This window comes from Ursus maritimus, unplaced genomic scaffold (genome assembly GCF_017311325.1).
Source record: "Ursus maritimus isolate PB19 unplaced genomic scaffold, ASM1731132v1 scaffold_19, whole genome shotgun sequence".
NCBI classification, from domain to species: Eukaryota; Metazoa; Chordata; class Mammalia; order Carnivora; family Ursidae; genus Ursus; species Ursus maritimus.
The window spans coordinates 47,692,374-47,704,605 of NW_024424341.1; the positions used below are offsets into that span (position 1 = coordinate 47,692,374).

The window sequence follows — 12,232 nt, forward strand, 5'->3', positions numbered from 1 at the left end:
ATAAAAGACACAATAAATGGGCAGAAGTTATTAGAAAGATTGGGGTGGAGGGTAAATAAATGACCACAGAGGAGGAGGAAAGAATGGAAGATTCCAGGACAATGGATTTTAGACTAAGGGCTCTAGAATTAGGTGAAGAGGGGTTTACTGGTGTAAAAGTCTAAAATGCACAATATGAATGTGGAAGAGCGTGAGGAAGCCTAGAGGGGTCATTGCAGGCAGAGTGCTAGGGTTCATGGACATCGACAGGTGTGGAGATTCAGGTCACCATGTGGCGCAGAGGCAGAGGGCGAGGACAGGTAGAGCTCTGGGTGATGGAGTTCCAGGAGGTCACTCATTCATTCATTCTCACTAATTCCCTGATTTGCATTTGATTCACAATTCACTGCTGTTTGTAATTTCAGTTCATGAGGCAATAACCACACTTACATAAAATACTCAGTAAGCTTTTCGATGGAATACACAGGTAAAAGTGTGAGTCAACAATGAGAGTTGATGTTTTCTATCTCTGGGGATACTGTGGACAATGTGTGACCATGGAGAGGGTAAGTATCAACAGGGAGAAGCAGATGGATGCCATCAACAGTCTCAGGAGTCTTGAGGTAGATTCCCTGTTAGAGGCTACACAGATGGTTCCATCCCTCATGAAATCTTGATTTTGACCTTGTTGGACCCTAAACAGAAAACTCAGCCAAGCCCACTGTAATTCAGACATATAAAGAATAGAGTGTTCCTTTTTTGCCTCCTAAATTTGTGAAAATTGGTTACGGTAGTGAGAGAAAACATCTACACATAGGCATAACTTGAACTGTAAAATAAAAATGAGAGAATACAAACTTTGAAAATATTTAAATAAAATAAAAATCTCCCTTAGTTGTCCCCAGTAGTGATCGCTTGATCTTTAGACCTAACAGCTGGTCAGTTTGAGGTGTACCCTCCTCCTCCTGCAATTTCAGAGTAGATGTGAAATTCCATTTGGAATTGTCTAACACACAGGCACTAAAATACCTTGGTGTTGCTTCAGTGTTCGTAAATATTGTCAGATACTTCCTCTCCATTGAATTGTTTTCCTGAACCAACGCTATATGATGGCAGTGATATCCTGTTATAAATGGATTTACTGCATTCCCAAAACATCATTTCCTGAGTAATTGACAATACAACACCTTTGGAGAAACACCCCTTGTTTATGCACATGCCTAGTTAAATGCATCTGTCTCCGGCTAGGACCCACATCATGAAATGCCGATCTTTATACACAGGTGACTTATCTGCGTGATTCTGGGACATGAGATGGTTGCACCGTCATGATTTTTTTTTTTTTTTTGAATGTTTATTTGAGAAGGAGCAGGATTAGGTGGGAGGGTCAGAACGGGAGGGAGAAGCAGATTTTCTGCTGAGCTTGGAGCCAGAAGTGGGTCTTGAATCCAGGACCACAGCATCCTAACCTGAGCCTAAGACAGCTCTACCAAGTGAGTCACTCCAAGACCCTCTGACCGTGCGTTCTAACAGTGAGGGGACAATTGTTGACCTAGCCTTGCAAATCAAACACCAAAACAAAACAGACAAATGTAATATTCTACCAAATATGTTTCCACTGTTAAATTACAGGGAAGCCATTAGACTCCTGTGACTCTACTGTCTCTGTAGCGTCTGCAAGCAGCCCACATGTTCAGTCAATGCACTGGAATGGAGGAAAAGGAACTCAACCAATCCAGTCAACTAGGCCTTCCAGAAAAAGGCAACTGATTCAGGCGCTGCCCATCAGATACTGGCCTTGCTTTCCTTCCGTGGTGTGTCTGTGAAGACCTCACTGCAACCTCCCCCACATCGAGCATGCCTAACCATGTGAAGAAACAATTCGCTGGTCAAAGTAAGTCTTGAAAATTTGAAGGTACATCCGTTCAAGTGTTACCACCACACAGAACCACGTTTCTTCTTGAGTACTTTCTCCTGTGGCCTTAATATTGCGCCCACAGTGTAAGAGGGTGGAAGACTCAACGTTACAGTTTTCCCTGTCTGGCTCCGCCCACTTTTGCACATGCGCACAGCACACCAGTGCGACTCTCTGCCAACCGACCCCAGCCTTCACCCCTGGTGATGACCGCTCAACGCGCAAGGGCCGGAGTGTTACCATCGAGTGCTGCCCATGCGCATGAAGGACTTGTGACACACACAGCCCCTTTCAGGGCCGAAGTCCACCATCTTGTGCACCTCCATTCACCACCTCAGGCCTCCGGAGGACCGCCTCCAGTGGCTTCTCAACCAAAACCAGACATCTGAGTTCCCAGTTCAGACAAGGTGGGGCCAGAGGCTGTGGACAGACCAGTCCTCCCACTGAGCGTAATTTTTATCGCACCCAGAGTTTTGGATGGCCTCTCCGGTTTCTGCCTTTCCTGGTACCCAAACTTCGCACATGCGCAGGAGGAGAACGCAGGTGAGCCCTTCACGGTCCTGAGTCAGGCGCCTGTTCCAATGCAGAGGACCTCGGAATGCTAGGGATCAGGGACTAGGCATCCACCATCACGCTGTGGAATAGGAACTCGTAAGGCAGCCATTAGTCCCACCTCTGCAGCAGACCTTCTGAGGTCCCTGGGTTCCTCTTCCAGAATTGGGGCCCTAACATTGTGGAAACAGCTCAGCTACTCCAGAATTCTCAGTGGGAATAGTCCCTCTGGTAAAGGCGGCTGCCAGAGCCTCAGACAGATTTGTCAGTTTAGATTCTGTGGAAAATGACCTCAGACCACAGAACTGCCTTCCACGGTCCACTGCCAATCCCTGATCCTCCCTCCGCAGAACAGTCTAGAGAACAGAGCTCCTTCTCTGGGTGGCCCGAGTTGGCATTCCCACTATCCTGAGGTTGACACTCAGATCAAGGAGAAGAAAATACTTAGAACTGCATTTTCAGTTTTGCCTTTCTAGTTAAAACAGCGCTTCCAAGAGAACACAGAGCACCCTACCTTCCATTCTTGGGATATCCCCTGATAGTCCACACATGAAAATTCACCAAATACATACATGCAGATGATGGATGCATCAGATTTCCCTCAGAGTCTCTCACCCACTCTTCTCACTCCCAGTCTGCTCTCTCTATATGAGCCGTCACATCCAACATTACTTTCAAGGTGACTGATGATGAAGAAGAAAGAAGGGAATTCTACTCCCACGGTGGCTCGTCCAGCACAGATCCTCCTGGAAAAATATGAACATAAGGTACCCAATTCCCAGGGCTTCCAAGAGATTAGCTTGTATCATGTATGTCAGATTCCCAGCACGGTGTCCTGGGCCCAGGGCCGCCTCCTATACCTGGTGCATGTAGTAGGTGCTCAATAAACAGTCCGTTGATGCATGAGCACATACCATTTCTCCCAAACAGCTGTGCACAGACACCACTGCCTCATCTAGTCCCTAACTGGCCTTCCAGGATCAGCAGAAAGTATCTTCATTGGAACTGTCAGTAGTGTTCACTGCGCATGGCAGTATGTGTGGTGACACATGATGGTTGGGTCTGAGGGACTCTGTGTGCTCTGCGTTCTCTAGCTCAGTGCTAATGGAAATGCAGTCTGTGGACAGGGACCTCGACGGTTGTTAGAATATAAATTAGGGATGCCTGGGTGGCTCAATTGCTAAACTGTTTGCCTCTGGCACGGGTCATGATCTCAGGGTCCTGGGATAAGCCCCTGTCTGAGTCCACACTCCCTGGGGAGTCTACTCCTCCCCCTTCTGCTGCCAATACCCCCACTCCTGCTCTCTCTGTCTGTGTCTCAGATAAATAAAATGCTTTACAACATAAAAACGCAAATTCATGGGTCTCATCCAGACTTAGGGATTCATGATATCTGAGTATAGAGACCCAGAATCTGTTTTTAGTGGAAATCCCAGGTGATTTGTATATACATGAAATGTTCACAAACACTGTTTAGAAAAGTCACCCTCAGGTAGGGCTTCCCATTGAAATCCCCTGTGTAGATTTTAGATCTACCATCTCCAGGGTCCCATCCCCAAGGATTCTGGCACTTTTAGCATCAGTTAGGTATTGATGAAGGGGCCCAACTTACTCTACCATGAGTCCAGTGCAAACAGTGAAGCTCCCAGGTACCGTTCTGAGAATGGGTCCGAGAGTGGTCAGTGGGTAAGTCTCGATGGGTAGGGCTGGTCTGCATAAGATTTCATAGGGGAGGGTCAGTCTCCCCCACATTCCTGATGTTGTACCAGACTGTTCTGTCTCCACGATATAAGTGCACTCAAAAATCAAAAAGGAATAAATCACATGGGGGCTTACACTGAGAAGCTCCCTGTGTGTACAGATTTTTCACATGCCTCCACTAGCAGTGGAACAGCAATCAGTTCACATAGACCCTCAGTGGCCATGGGGAGGCCTTTTGATTTCACCGTGACTGCCCTGGAAGACACTAGAACAGAAGGTCAGTCCTTGAGGATGTAGGAGCATGTGAAGAATGAGACAGGAGCTGTCCCTCGGTGACCACCAGAGAATTAAAGATGGGCTTTCAGAACCATTCCATTCAAGCAGAGCTTCCCAAACCCCATTTTAAGCTTCAGTTTTGTCCTTTGATCTTCAGCCTCCGTCTGTGTCGTCTGCTTCTGTCATCTGCCCTTACTTGGGTGTGTGGCTACTGTCTCCTTTCTCTTCATGTGCCCAGGGCTCTGTCCTGTTCCGAAAAAGATGACAGGATGCACACTAGAGATGGCAAGATCTGTTGATAAGAAAAGCAACATGACTGTTGCTGGAGATTCTTTAATTTCAAATCCAGTACCATGCTCGGTAGATAGTACAGTACAGAAGTTTATAGAATATTATTTCTCTAGATGCTATTATTCTTTTAAGATTTTATTTTTGTCAGAGATCACAAATGGGGAGCGGCAAAGAAAGCAGGCAGGGGGAGAAGCAGACTCCCTTCTGGGCAAGGAGCCTGACTTGGGACTCGATCCCAGGACCCTTACATCATGACCTGAGTCTGAAGACAGATGCTTTAGCAGACTGAACCACGGAGGCATCCGTAGATGCTCTGTCTGGATGGATGCTTTAGAATAGTTATGAAGCTTTTCCAATACTCAGCTCCTTAACTCTACTTGCCAGTACTAGTGAATGAGAAATTAGGATAAGATATCTGATTTTAAGATGGGAGCAACAATACCTTACCCTGTTCAGTTTCCAGAATTATCACCAAAGGGAAGGTTATAAATACCCTTAGGGAAGGGGAAAGGTAAAGTCAGGATGAAACATGAATACTTCCTTCCTTACTGCAACAAACGCCTGATTATTTCCTTGAAATGATGTCATTTGTCTTTTGTCCTCAGTTACCCTGTAGAATTTTAAGACCCTGAACATACAGTCATTATATGATCCTTGCTTGCTTTTGCTAAAACTTAAAAAGTAATAAAGGAGAGAATATCTGTAGCACAGTACAGAACAAATGGAAACTTGCCAGTCCAGGACTAATTTAGAACCTTTTTTTGCAAAGGCCAGGATCCCCAGGAAACATTGGTGACAGCCTTTGTTTTCTGGGGGCATCTGGCAGAGAGACCCTGAGCCAAGGGAAGGAAGTTAACATGAGGTGTCATGAGACACATTGATACCAGTGTCCTGAAGCACATGGAAGGACTCATCACTGCTGCCATATTGTTTAGGGGGAAAAAAAGGCAATCCTGGGAAACAGGATTCTGTGTGAAAGGCTCATGAAGCACAGGATTTCATGATAAAAACAGCAATGAAGTCACTAAAATGTATAGTCCTTTACTCCCACGTATGAGATTTTGGATTTTGAACATTGTGACCACCAGCCCTGAAGAGATGAAAGGAAGAGTCAACACAGAATGTGATCGGTCGAATCTGTCCTGGGAAGGAGGAGACCCCAGAGGCAGACCAGACCTGCACACAGCCTCAGAAGGGGTTGGATCTGGTTTGGGCTGGGGGGGAGCTGGTTGCGGGCTCTGATCTCCCTGCCTCTGGGGTACTTTCAGCTCTGTCATTCCCGAGCCCTTCCAAAGAAGATCAACACAGAGTTCATAGTATTTTCATGAGTGTAGTTTCTTTCCATTCTATTTCCTAAAGGAAAGAAAAAGCCAAATTCTTTCTCAGAATTTTCTGGGACAATTGTATTAGAAAGCTTTTCTTAAGAAGAATGTGAACTGAATGCTATGACTACTGCTACTAAAAACTCTTTGGTCCATGGATGACCCATCAGGGGTGACACCAGAGCTCACACCACAACACAGACAGGGAACTGGCCCAACTGATGCAAAGTCCCCCGTCTACCCCTGTTCTTCCTCCCACTAACTCCACAATCCTGAATTCAGCCATGTACCCAGAGGCTCTAAGAATTCCTGGATGATTCGGATCATGACTCTTCATCTGTTTGTCTAATGACCAGTTGCCATGGGAACAAGCAGTGTCTATCTGTTCGCATCTCTAGCCTTGCTCAGTGTTCTTTACACAGTCAGAGGAACACAGGGGGACTCCCACCTGGCTACCCCGAAGGCGATTGCTTCTACGGAGGGAGTAGAGTGCCCTGGATGACTAATGCCTCTTTCTCTAAGATGGAAGGAGATTCAGATTCTTGTGCTAGTGTAAACCCAGACTACACAGGACAGCCGTGAAGGTTAAAGGAGTCCCTGGTCCTGGAGAGTGTGCCCAAGTGAGATTGACCAGATGGCCCCATAGGTATTCAGTTACCAGGAAGGTGAGACTTAGGCTGGGCCATCAGGTAGAGCATGGATGTTTCCTAATGGAGCCTTATCCTCAGATGCAGGATATGTGTGTGCTGTTTCCTGTCCCTGAGCAACGCCCCCTGAAGTAAGATGCCTCTACTCCAGTGAGTACAGGTTACAGCTAGCTGTGCTTGTGGTCATGACTGTAGGTGTTTCAGTGGGTCTTAGCCTTGCACTGTGAATGGTCTTCTTCCCTCCTGAGTTTGCAGTAACACAGGACCTAGTGTGGCAAGTTTAATCACTATTTCTTTTTTTTTTTTTAATTTATTTGAGAGAGAGAAACAGGCAGCGAGAGAGGGAACACAAGAAGAGGGAGAGGAGGAAGAAGCAGAGGCCTCCAGCTGAAGAAGAGCTCGACATGGGCCCATCCCGAACTCCGGGATATCGCCCTGAGCCGCGGCAGACGCTTTAATGACTGAGCCACCCAGGTGCCCGGTAATCACTATTTCTGTTGCCACTTAGAGATTCTGGTGACTAGTGACGGGCACAAGCTTTTAGGCGCAACGACTTGCGTTAACATGTTTGTGAAGCGGTGTATCACAACCCTCACACGAAGTAAATGTTTGGCCAATGTAATATCTGATACTGAAATACACATTCAAATGATTTTGAACATCTCTTCATTTTCTTCAGGAGACAATCTTACACTGTGTTTAGATTCTGACCTTATCTCCTGGGACTAATTTGCAACAAAATCATATGGATAATCATATAGTATTATAGTAGGATGCATCGTATGTCTATGGTTTATTATTTACTGCTGGCATAGATTCTCTGTCTTACAGTTTTACCTACAATTGACTGGCTTGTCATTGTACATAACCCTCTGTGAGGCATGAATATATACACGGTTGACATGGAGAAAAACAGTTCAGTTTTCTCATGAGATGAGAAAGGTTTGGAATTCCTCCAGGATACACGGAAGAGCCTGAATGCACAGTGATTGTCACTCAAGAGAAAAAAGGGGCTGGCATTTGGGAAGCACGCATGAAGCCCGAGTTGTTCACTTCCCTCACACAGTCTAATGGAAAGAGAACAATTCCAGTGATTTTACAAAGGGTCTAAAAAGTCCCAAAGGTGCTCCCAAGGAGAAGAGTGCTTGGGGTCATAGCTGTGATCTCAGAGAGGATTTAGGGGAGATATTGTGTCCAGGAGAGGGTTGGCCCCTCGGCCTTCGCACCCACAGAGTAACAACCATAATGAGCCCTAAACTCAGAAGTTCTGTGGCACGTCTGAATTCTGTACAGAGTAAGTCTGTGTGTTCCTCACCGCGTATATCAGAATAGGATCCGAAGCCTATAATGTTTGTGAAGTATTAGTGGTTCTTCTTGTCTCGTACCTACGTAGGGACTGTGATATTTACCAGCTCAGGTAGAATCTGGCACAGGATGCTGGAGGGGCCGATGCAATGTGGGATAGGAGCTTCATGCTTCGCCCACCTGGAGTCCTAGGACTGTCGGTAATGGCCTAGAAGCCACTCATGGGGCCAAGGTTGCCAGTGGAAACACCTCTGGACTCTCAGTGAAGCTTGAAAAGTCTCTATCCAGACCATGGAGAAAATGTTTCAAGCCGACAGCTGCCTAGGCATCTGGGATTCCGCTTAGAAACTATGACCTACGGGTGGCCACATTGGAATGACCGAAATAAAGCTCTCAAACTCATGCAGGTTCCTTTGCATAAAGGGAAAAAAAATGATGACATAATATTTAGAATCCTGCAAGTTTCCACGGAAAATCCGGACCATATTACTATTGTAAAAGTGGTGCAGGCTTAGTCCATTCCGCTGTGACTCTCTGGTATTTATTTGGATTTCTTTTGTCATTACCTAGATTGCCACTTCGTTTTACACATTTCACGATTTTATGCTATATGAACTGCACTCCGGCGGCTCCTTGTAGACATGAAGGAGGTGCTGAGCAGGGTATGATGGTGCCCAGGGCGAGCTCGTGCCGGAGAGTTCAGCCGCAAGGCCTTCTAAGGAACAAATGCGTCATCTGTAGATATGCGAAAGGACGATGTGATTCATCAGTGACCCAGGCTAAAGGTGCTTGCTACATATGAAGCCGACTAAGTTGGCTGGAAGGGCATTGGCAGGACTTCAAAGGACTTTGACAAAGGTGTTCTAGGTGTATTCTGTTACTGCAACTGCAAGGGTCTCATTGTTTTGTGAGGCTGATGATACACCATCAATAAGTGAGATGGGGGAACTCTATCCGGAAGAGCACGAATGACTCAGAATAACTCTGGACCATACAGACTTGCCTGCCTGGTTGGGAAACTATTGTTGGACACACATTTGCTCTCCTTTCTCCTGTGCATATCCTTGCCCCTTTCTGAAATGCTAAATCCCCAACCCCTTCTTAAGTCACAGTGGCCTGTAGGCATCAGTCACCTGTCCTTGAGCCTCATGTCTCTGAGGCTCCCGTAGGTAAGAAAGCACTTTCTTTTTCCCTTGTGAATCTGTCTTATGTCCACTTACATATTAAACTGGCCAAGGAATTGAGAATGGAGGAAGAAAAACGTGTTCCTCTTCTTCACATTCTGCTGTCAAAACCTGACATCCGTGTTTCGGAGCCAAAATAGAACGTGAAGCCGGAGCTGGGATCAAGAGGAACAACAGGTTAATTACTTCGCCAGCAAGAGAGGCTGCAGCAGGTCAGGGCCTTCAAAACTGCAAGCCCCCCAGAGGCAGGGCTGGGGTATTTGTCGGGAAATCCCTACAGGATCTAGCTGGTTCCACCCGGAATTATGTCTGTGCAGCCAGCTGTGTCCATCACCTTTTCAGGGTGGACCCAGTGCTGGAAAGGAAAGGCTAAGAAGGGAGAGTGGAAGGTTGGAGAAGAGAGGGAAAAGGATTTAATACCAAGGCTTGCTGACGTTTTAATGTAGCCATTTTGATTTTGTTTAGCTTTATGTGTTTACGTGGTTTCAGTTCAGTCACCAGGACAACTGCAGGAAGACCGCTTCATTTTTTGCAGAGAGAAACGACCCCGTATTTTCTAGAATGGGAAAGATAAAGAAAAAGGTTCACACCAAATTTCAGGGAGCATGTTGAGGAATTAGAATGCTCATGTATTGCTGATGGGAGTGAGTAATGTACTTTCCCTTTGGAAAAGACTGCGGCACTTAGTTATGAAAGTAACCATTTACCTACTGACGGAGCACATGTTGTCACCCCAACATATGTCTCGTTAGCATAAGGATCCTTTTCGTCTGGTATTTTAGAGAATGAGCAGACAGGGGTGCTTTGATGTGTCAGTCAGTTAAGCGCTTGTCTTTGACTCTGTCGTGGTCCTGGGATCAAACCCCATGGTGGGTTCCATGCTCAGTGGGGAGTCTGCTTCTCCCTCTCCCTCTGCTACTCTTCCTGTCTCTGCTCTCTCACTCTCTCTCAAATAAATAAATCTTTAAAAAGAAGAAGAAGAAGAAAAAGGAGGGGGGGAGGAGGAGGAGGTGGAGAAGGCAGAGAAGGAGGAGAAGAAGAAGAAACAGCAGACCAAGAGCTCTGAAACCTGGCTATTTTTGTAGCAGACATTTGCATCTCTAAGGGAAAGCTCCATTTGTAAGGGTGGCTCCCTCCACGTAGCAGAAAGAGGGTGAAAGTGTAAATCTCCAGAAATAGTGATCCTTGGACAAGGCGTGGAGTAAATCAGAATAACAACGACAGCCCCGATTAGTGCTTTTTGCCTGGTCACCTCCCCAAATGCTTCCCAGTAGGTTCAAGAAGGGATCAAATCCTGTGCCCCCCAACCCCAGATTCTGTCTATCGGTGAGGGGGGAAACAACTGTGATGTTTTCATTAAATGCTCCTGGCGATTCTAGGTGAAGCCAGGGTTAAACAGGCTTAACCAGAGGGCAGGCTTGCTCAAGGAGAGGGAACAAGGGCACTGCCACGGGAATCTGGAAGCATCAGGTTCATGCAGGACACCTTTCTTCTTTCTGCTCTAGCAGAAGTTCTGTGTTTCTGTGGTGGGGGAGGCCCCGTGAACCAGAGAAGGAAAAATTCCAAGATTAGTCTCCAAGGAAGAATTCATTGTTTCTGAATAGCTCCTGACACAAAGGGCAGGAAAGTGGGCCTTTTTGTGCATTTGAAAGTCCTGCCTGCAGGCAAGACTTTAATGGGTGGAGACGCCCTGTTGGGGGCTTTAAAGGCATTTTCTCCTGGTGCAGCTGTGATTTCTCCTGGGATCCTTCTGAGCCAGAAGTCTAGAGGATTTGGTGAAGAAATGGCCAGTTCTCAGGTAAGCCTGGCGTGCGAGTTCCAAAGCCCTATCGTCTTTTTCTTGAGAAATTCCTTACATTTAGAAATTAATATTGATTTTTTTTCTAGTTCTGATGTTTCTGCTCTATGTTTACACCCAGTTTTCAAACCTTTTCAGACATGATACTCAAATTTGGTCTTTAGAACCATTTACCCCTATGAGTCAGAGGCTTCTTTTTTTTTTTTTTCCTAAGATTTTATTTATTTATTTGACAGAGAGAGACAGGCAGCGAGAGAGGGAAGACAAGCAGGGGAGTGGGAGAGGAAGAAGCAGGCTGCCAGTTAAGGAGCCCGATATGGGTCTCGATCCCAGTACACCAGGATCACGCCCTGAGCCGAAGGCAAAAGCTTAATGACTGCACCACCCAGGTGCCCCGAACCAGAGCCTTCTATCCCTTCTCTCCAACCTGGCTTAGAGTAGGTCATCAACGGTTTTCACTTTGAATGAAAGACCTGCCTGCCAGTATTGCAAATAGTCCCTTGGTGACAGATGCTTGGGAAGGTGTTGAGTTAAAGATTCCTATTGCTGAAGGGGTCTGGTCCTGGGATATCAGTGATGGAAAATGGTCTTATTTAGGCCCCATCTAGGTGCCTATCAGCTCCGTGTAGACCAGGAATAAGAAAATGCACAGATTGGGGCGCCTGGGTGGCACAGCGGTTAGGCGTCTGCCTTCAGCTCAGGGCGTGATCCCGGCGTTGTGGGATCGAGCCCCACATCAGGCTCCTCCACTAGGAGCCTGCTTCTTCCTCTCCCACTCCCCCTGCTTGTGTTCCCTCTCTCGCTGGCTGTCTCTATCTCTGTCAAATAAATAAATAAAATCTTAAAAAAAAAAAAAAAAGAAAGAAAGAAAGAAAGAAAAGAAACTACAAGCAAAGAGAAACTCAATGGAAAGAAGCTTCCAGGTGAAATGGGATGGTTTCTGCACATCACCCAGTATATCTGTCCAAGACCCTTAGGAAATAAGAAGGACGTTTGAGCCTTACAGGGGGAGCTATCTGGCAGAGACTCAAGCCATTAAAAGAAGTTAATATCAGCTGCAATGGAACATTGATCATCGGCCCCTAGGCACATTGAAGGACCTGTTGCTTGGTGTTGAGTAAGGGACAGGTGGGGCTAGGGAGGGGTGGACAGCTACGGGGCTAATTGACCAGGCTCACCAAAAATCCCAGGAAAGAGGGACATAAAGAAAACAAGAGCCAAGGGAATGTGACGAGACCACCTCGTTTGTTTTAAACACCAGA

At 46.4% G+C, this 12,232-nt stretch overlaps 2 protein-coding genes across 2 annotated transcripts in view; one reads left to right on the plus strand and one right to left on the minus strand.

The window, feature by feature from the left end:
• Nucleotides 1–12,232, minus strand: part of LOC103657337 (zinc finger protein 91-like) — a 686,132-nt gene that overhangs the window by 504,595 nt on the left and 169,305 nt on the right. The window lies entirely within an intron of this gene.
• The window catches only part of LOC103672900 (zinc finger protein 420-like), a 36,025-nt gene continuing 26,928 nt past the window's right edge, over nucleotides 3,136–12,232 (plus strand). Inside the window, 1 exon segment of the mRNA XM_040633070.1 lies at nucleotides 3,136–3,318. Within this exon segment, the coding sequence (XP_040489004.1) occupies nucleotides 3,136–3,318 (183 nt within the window).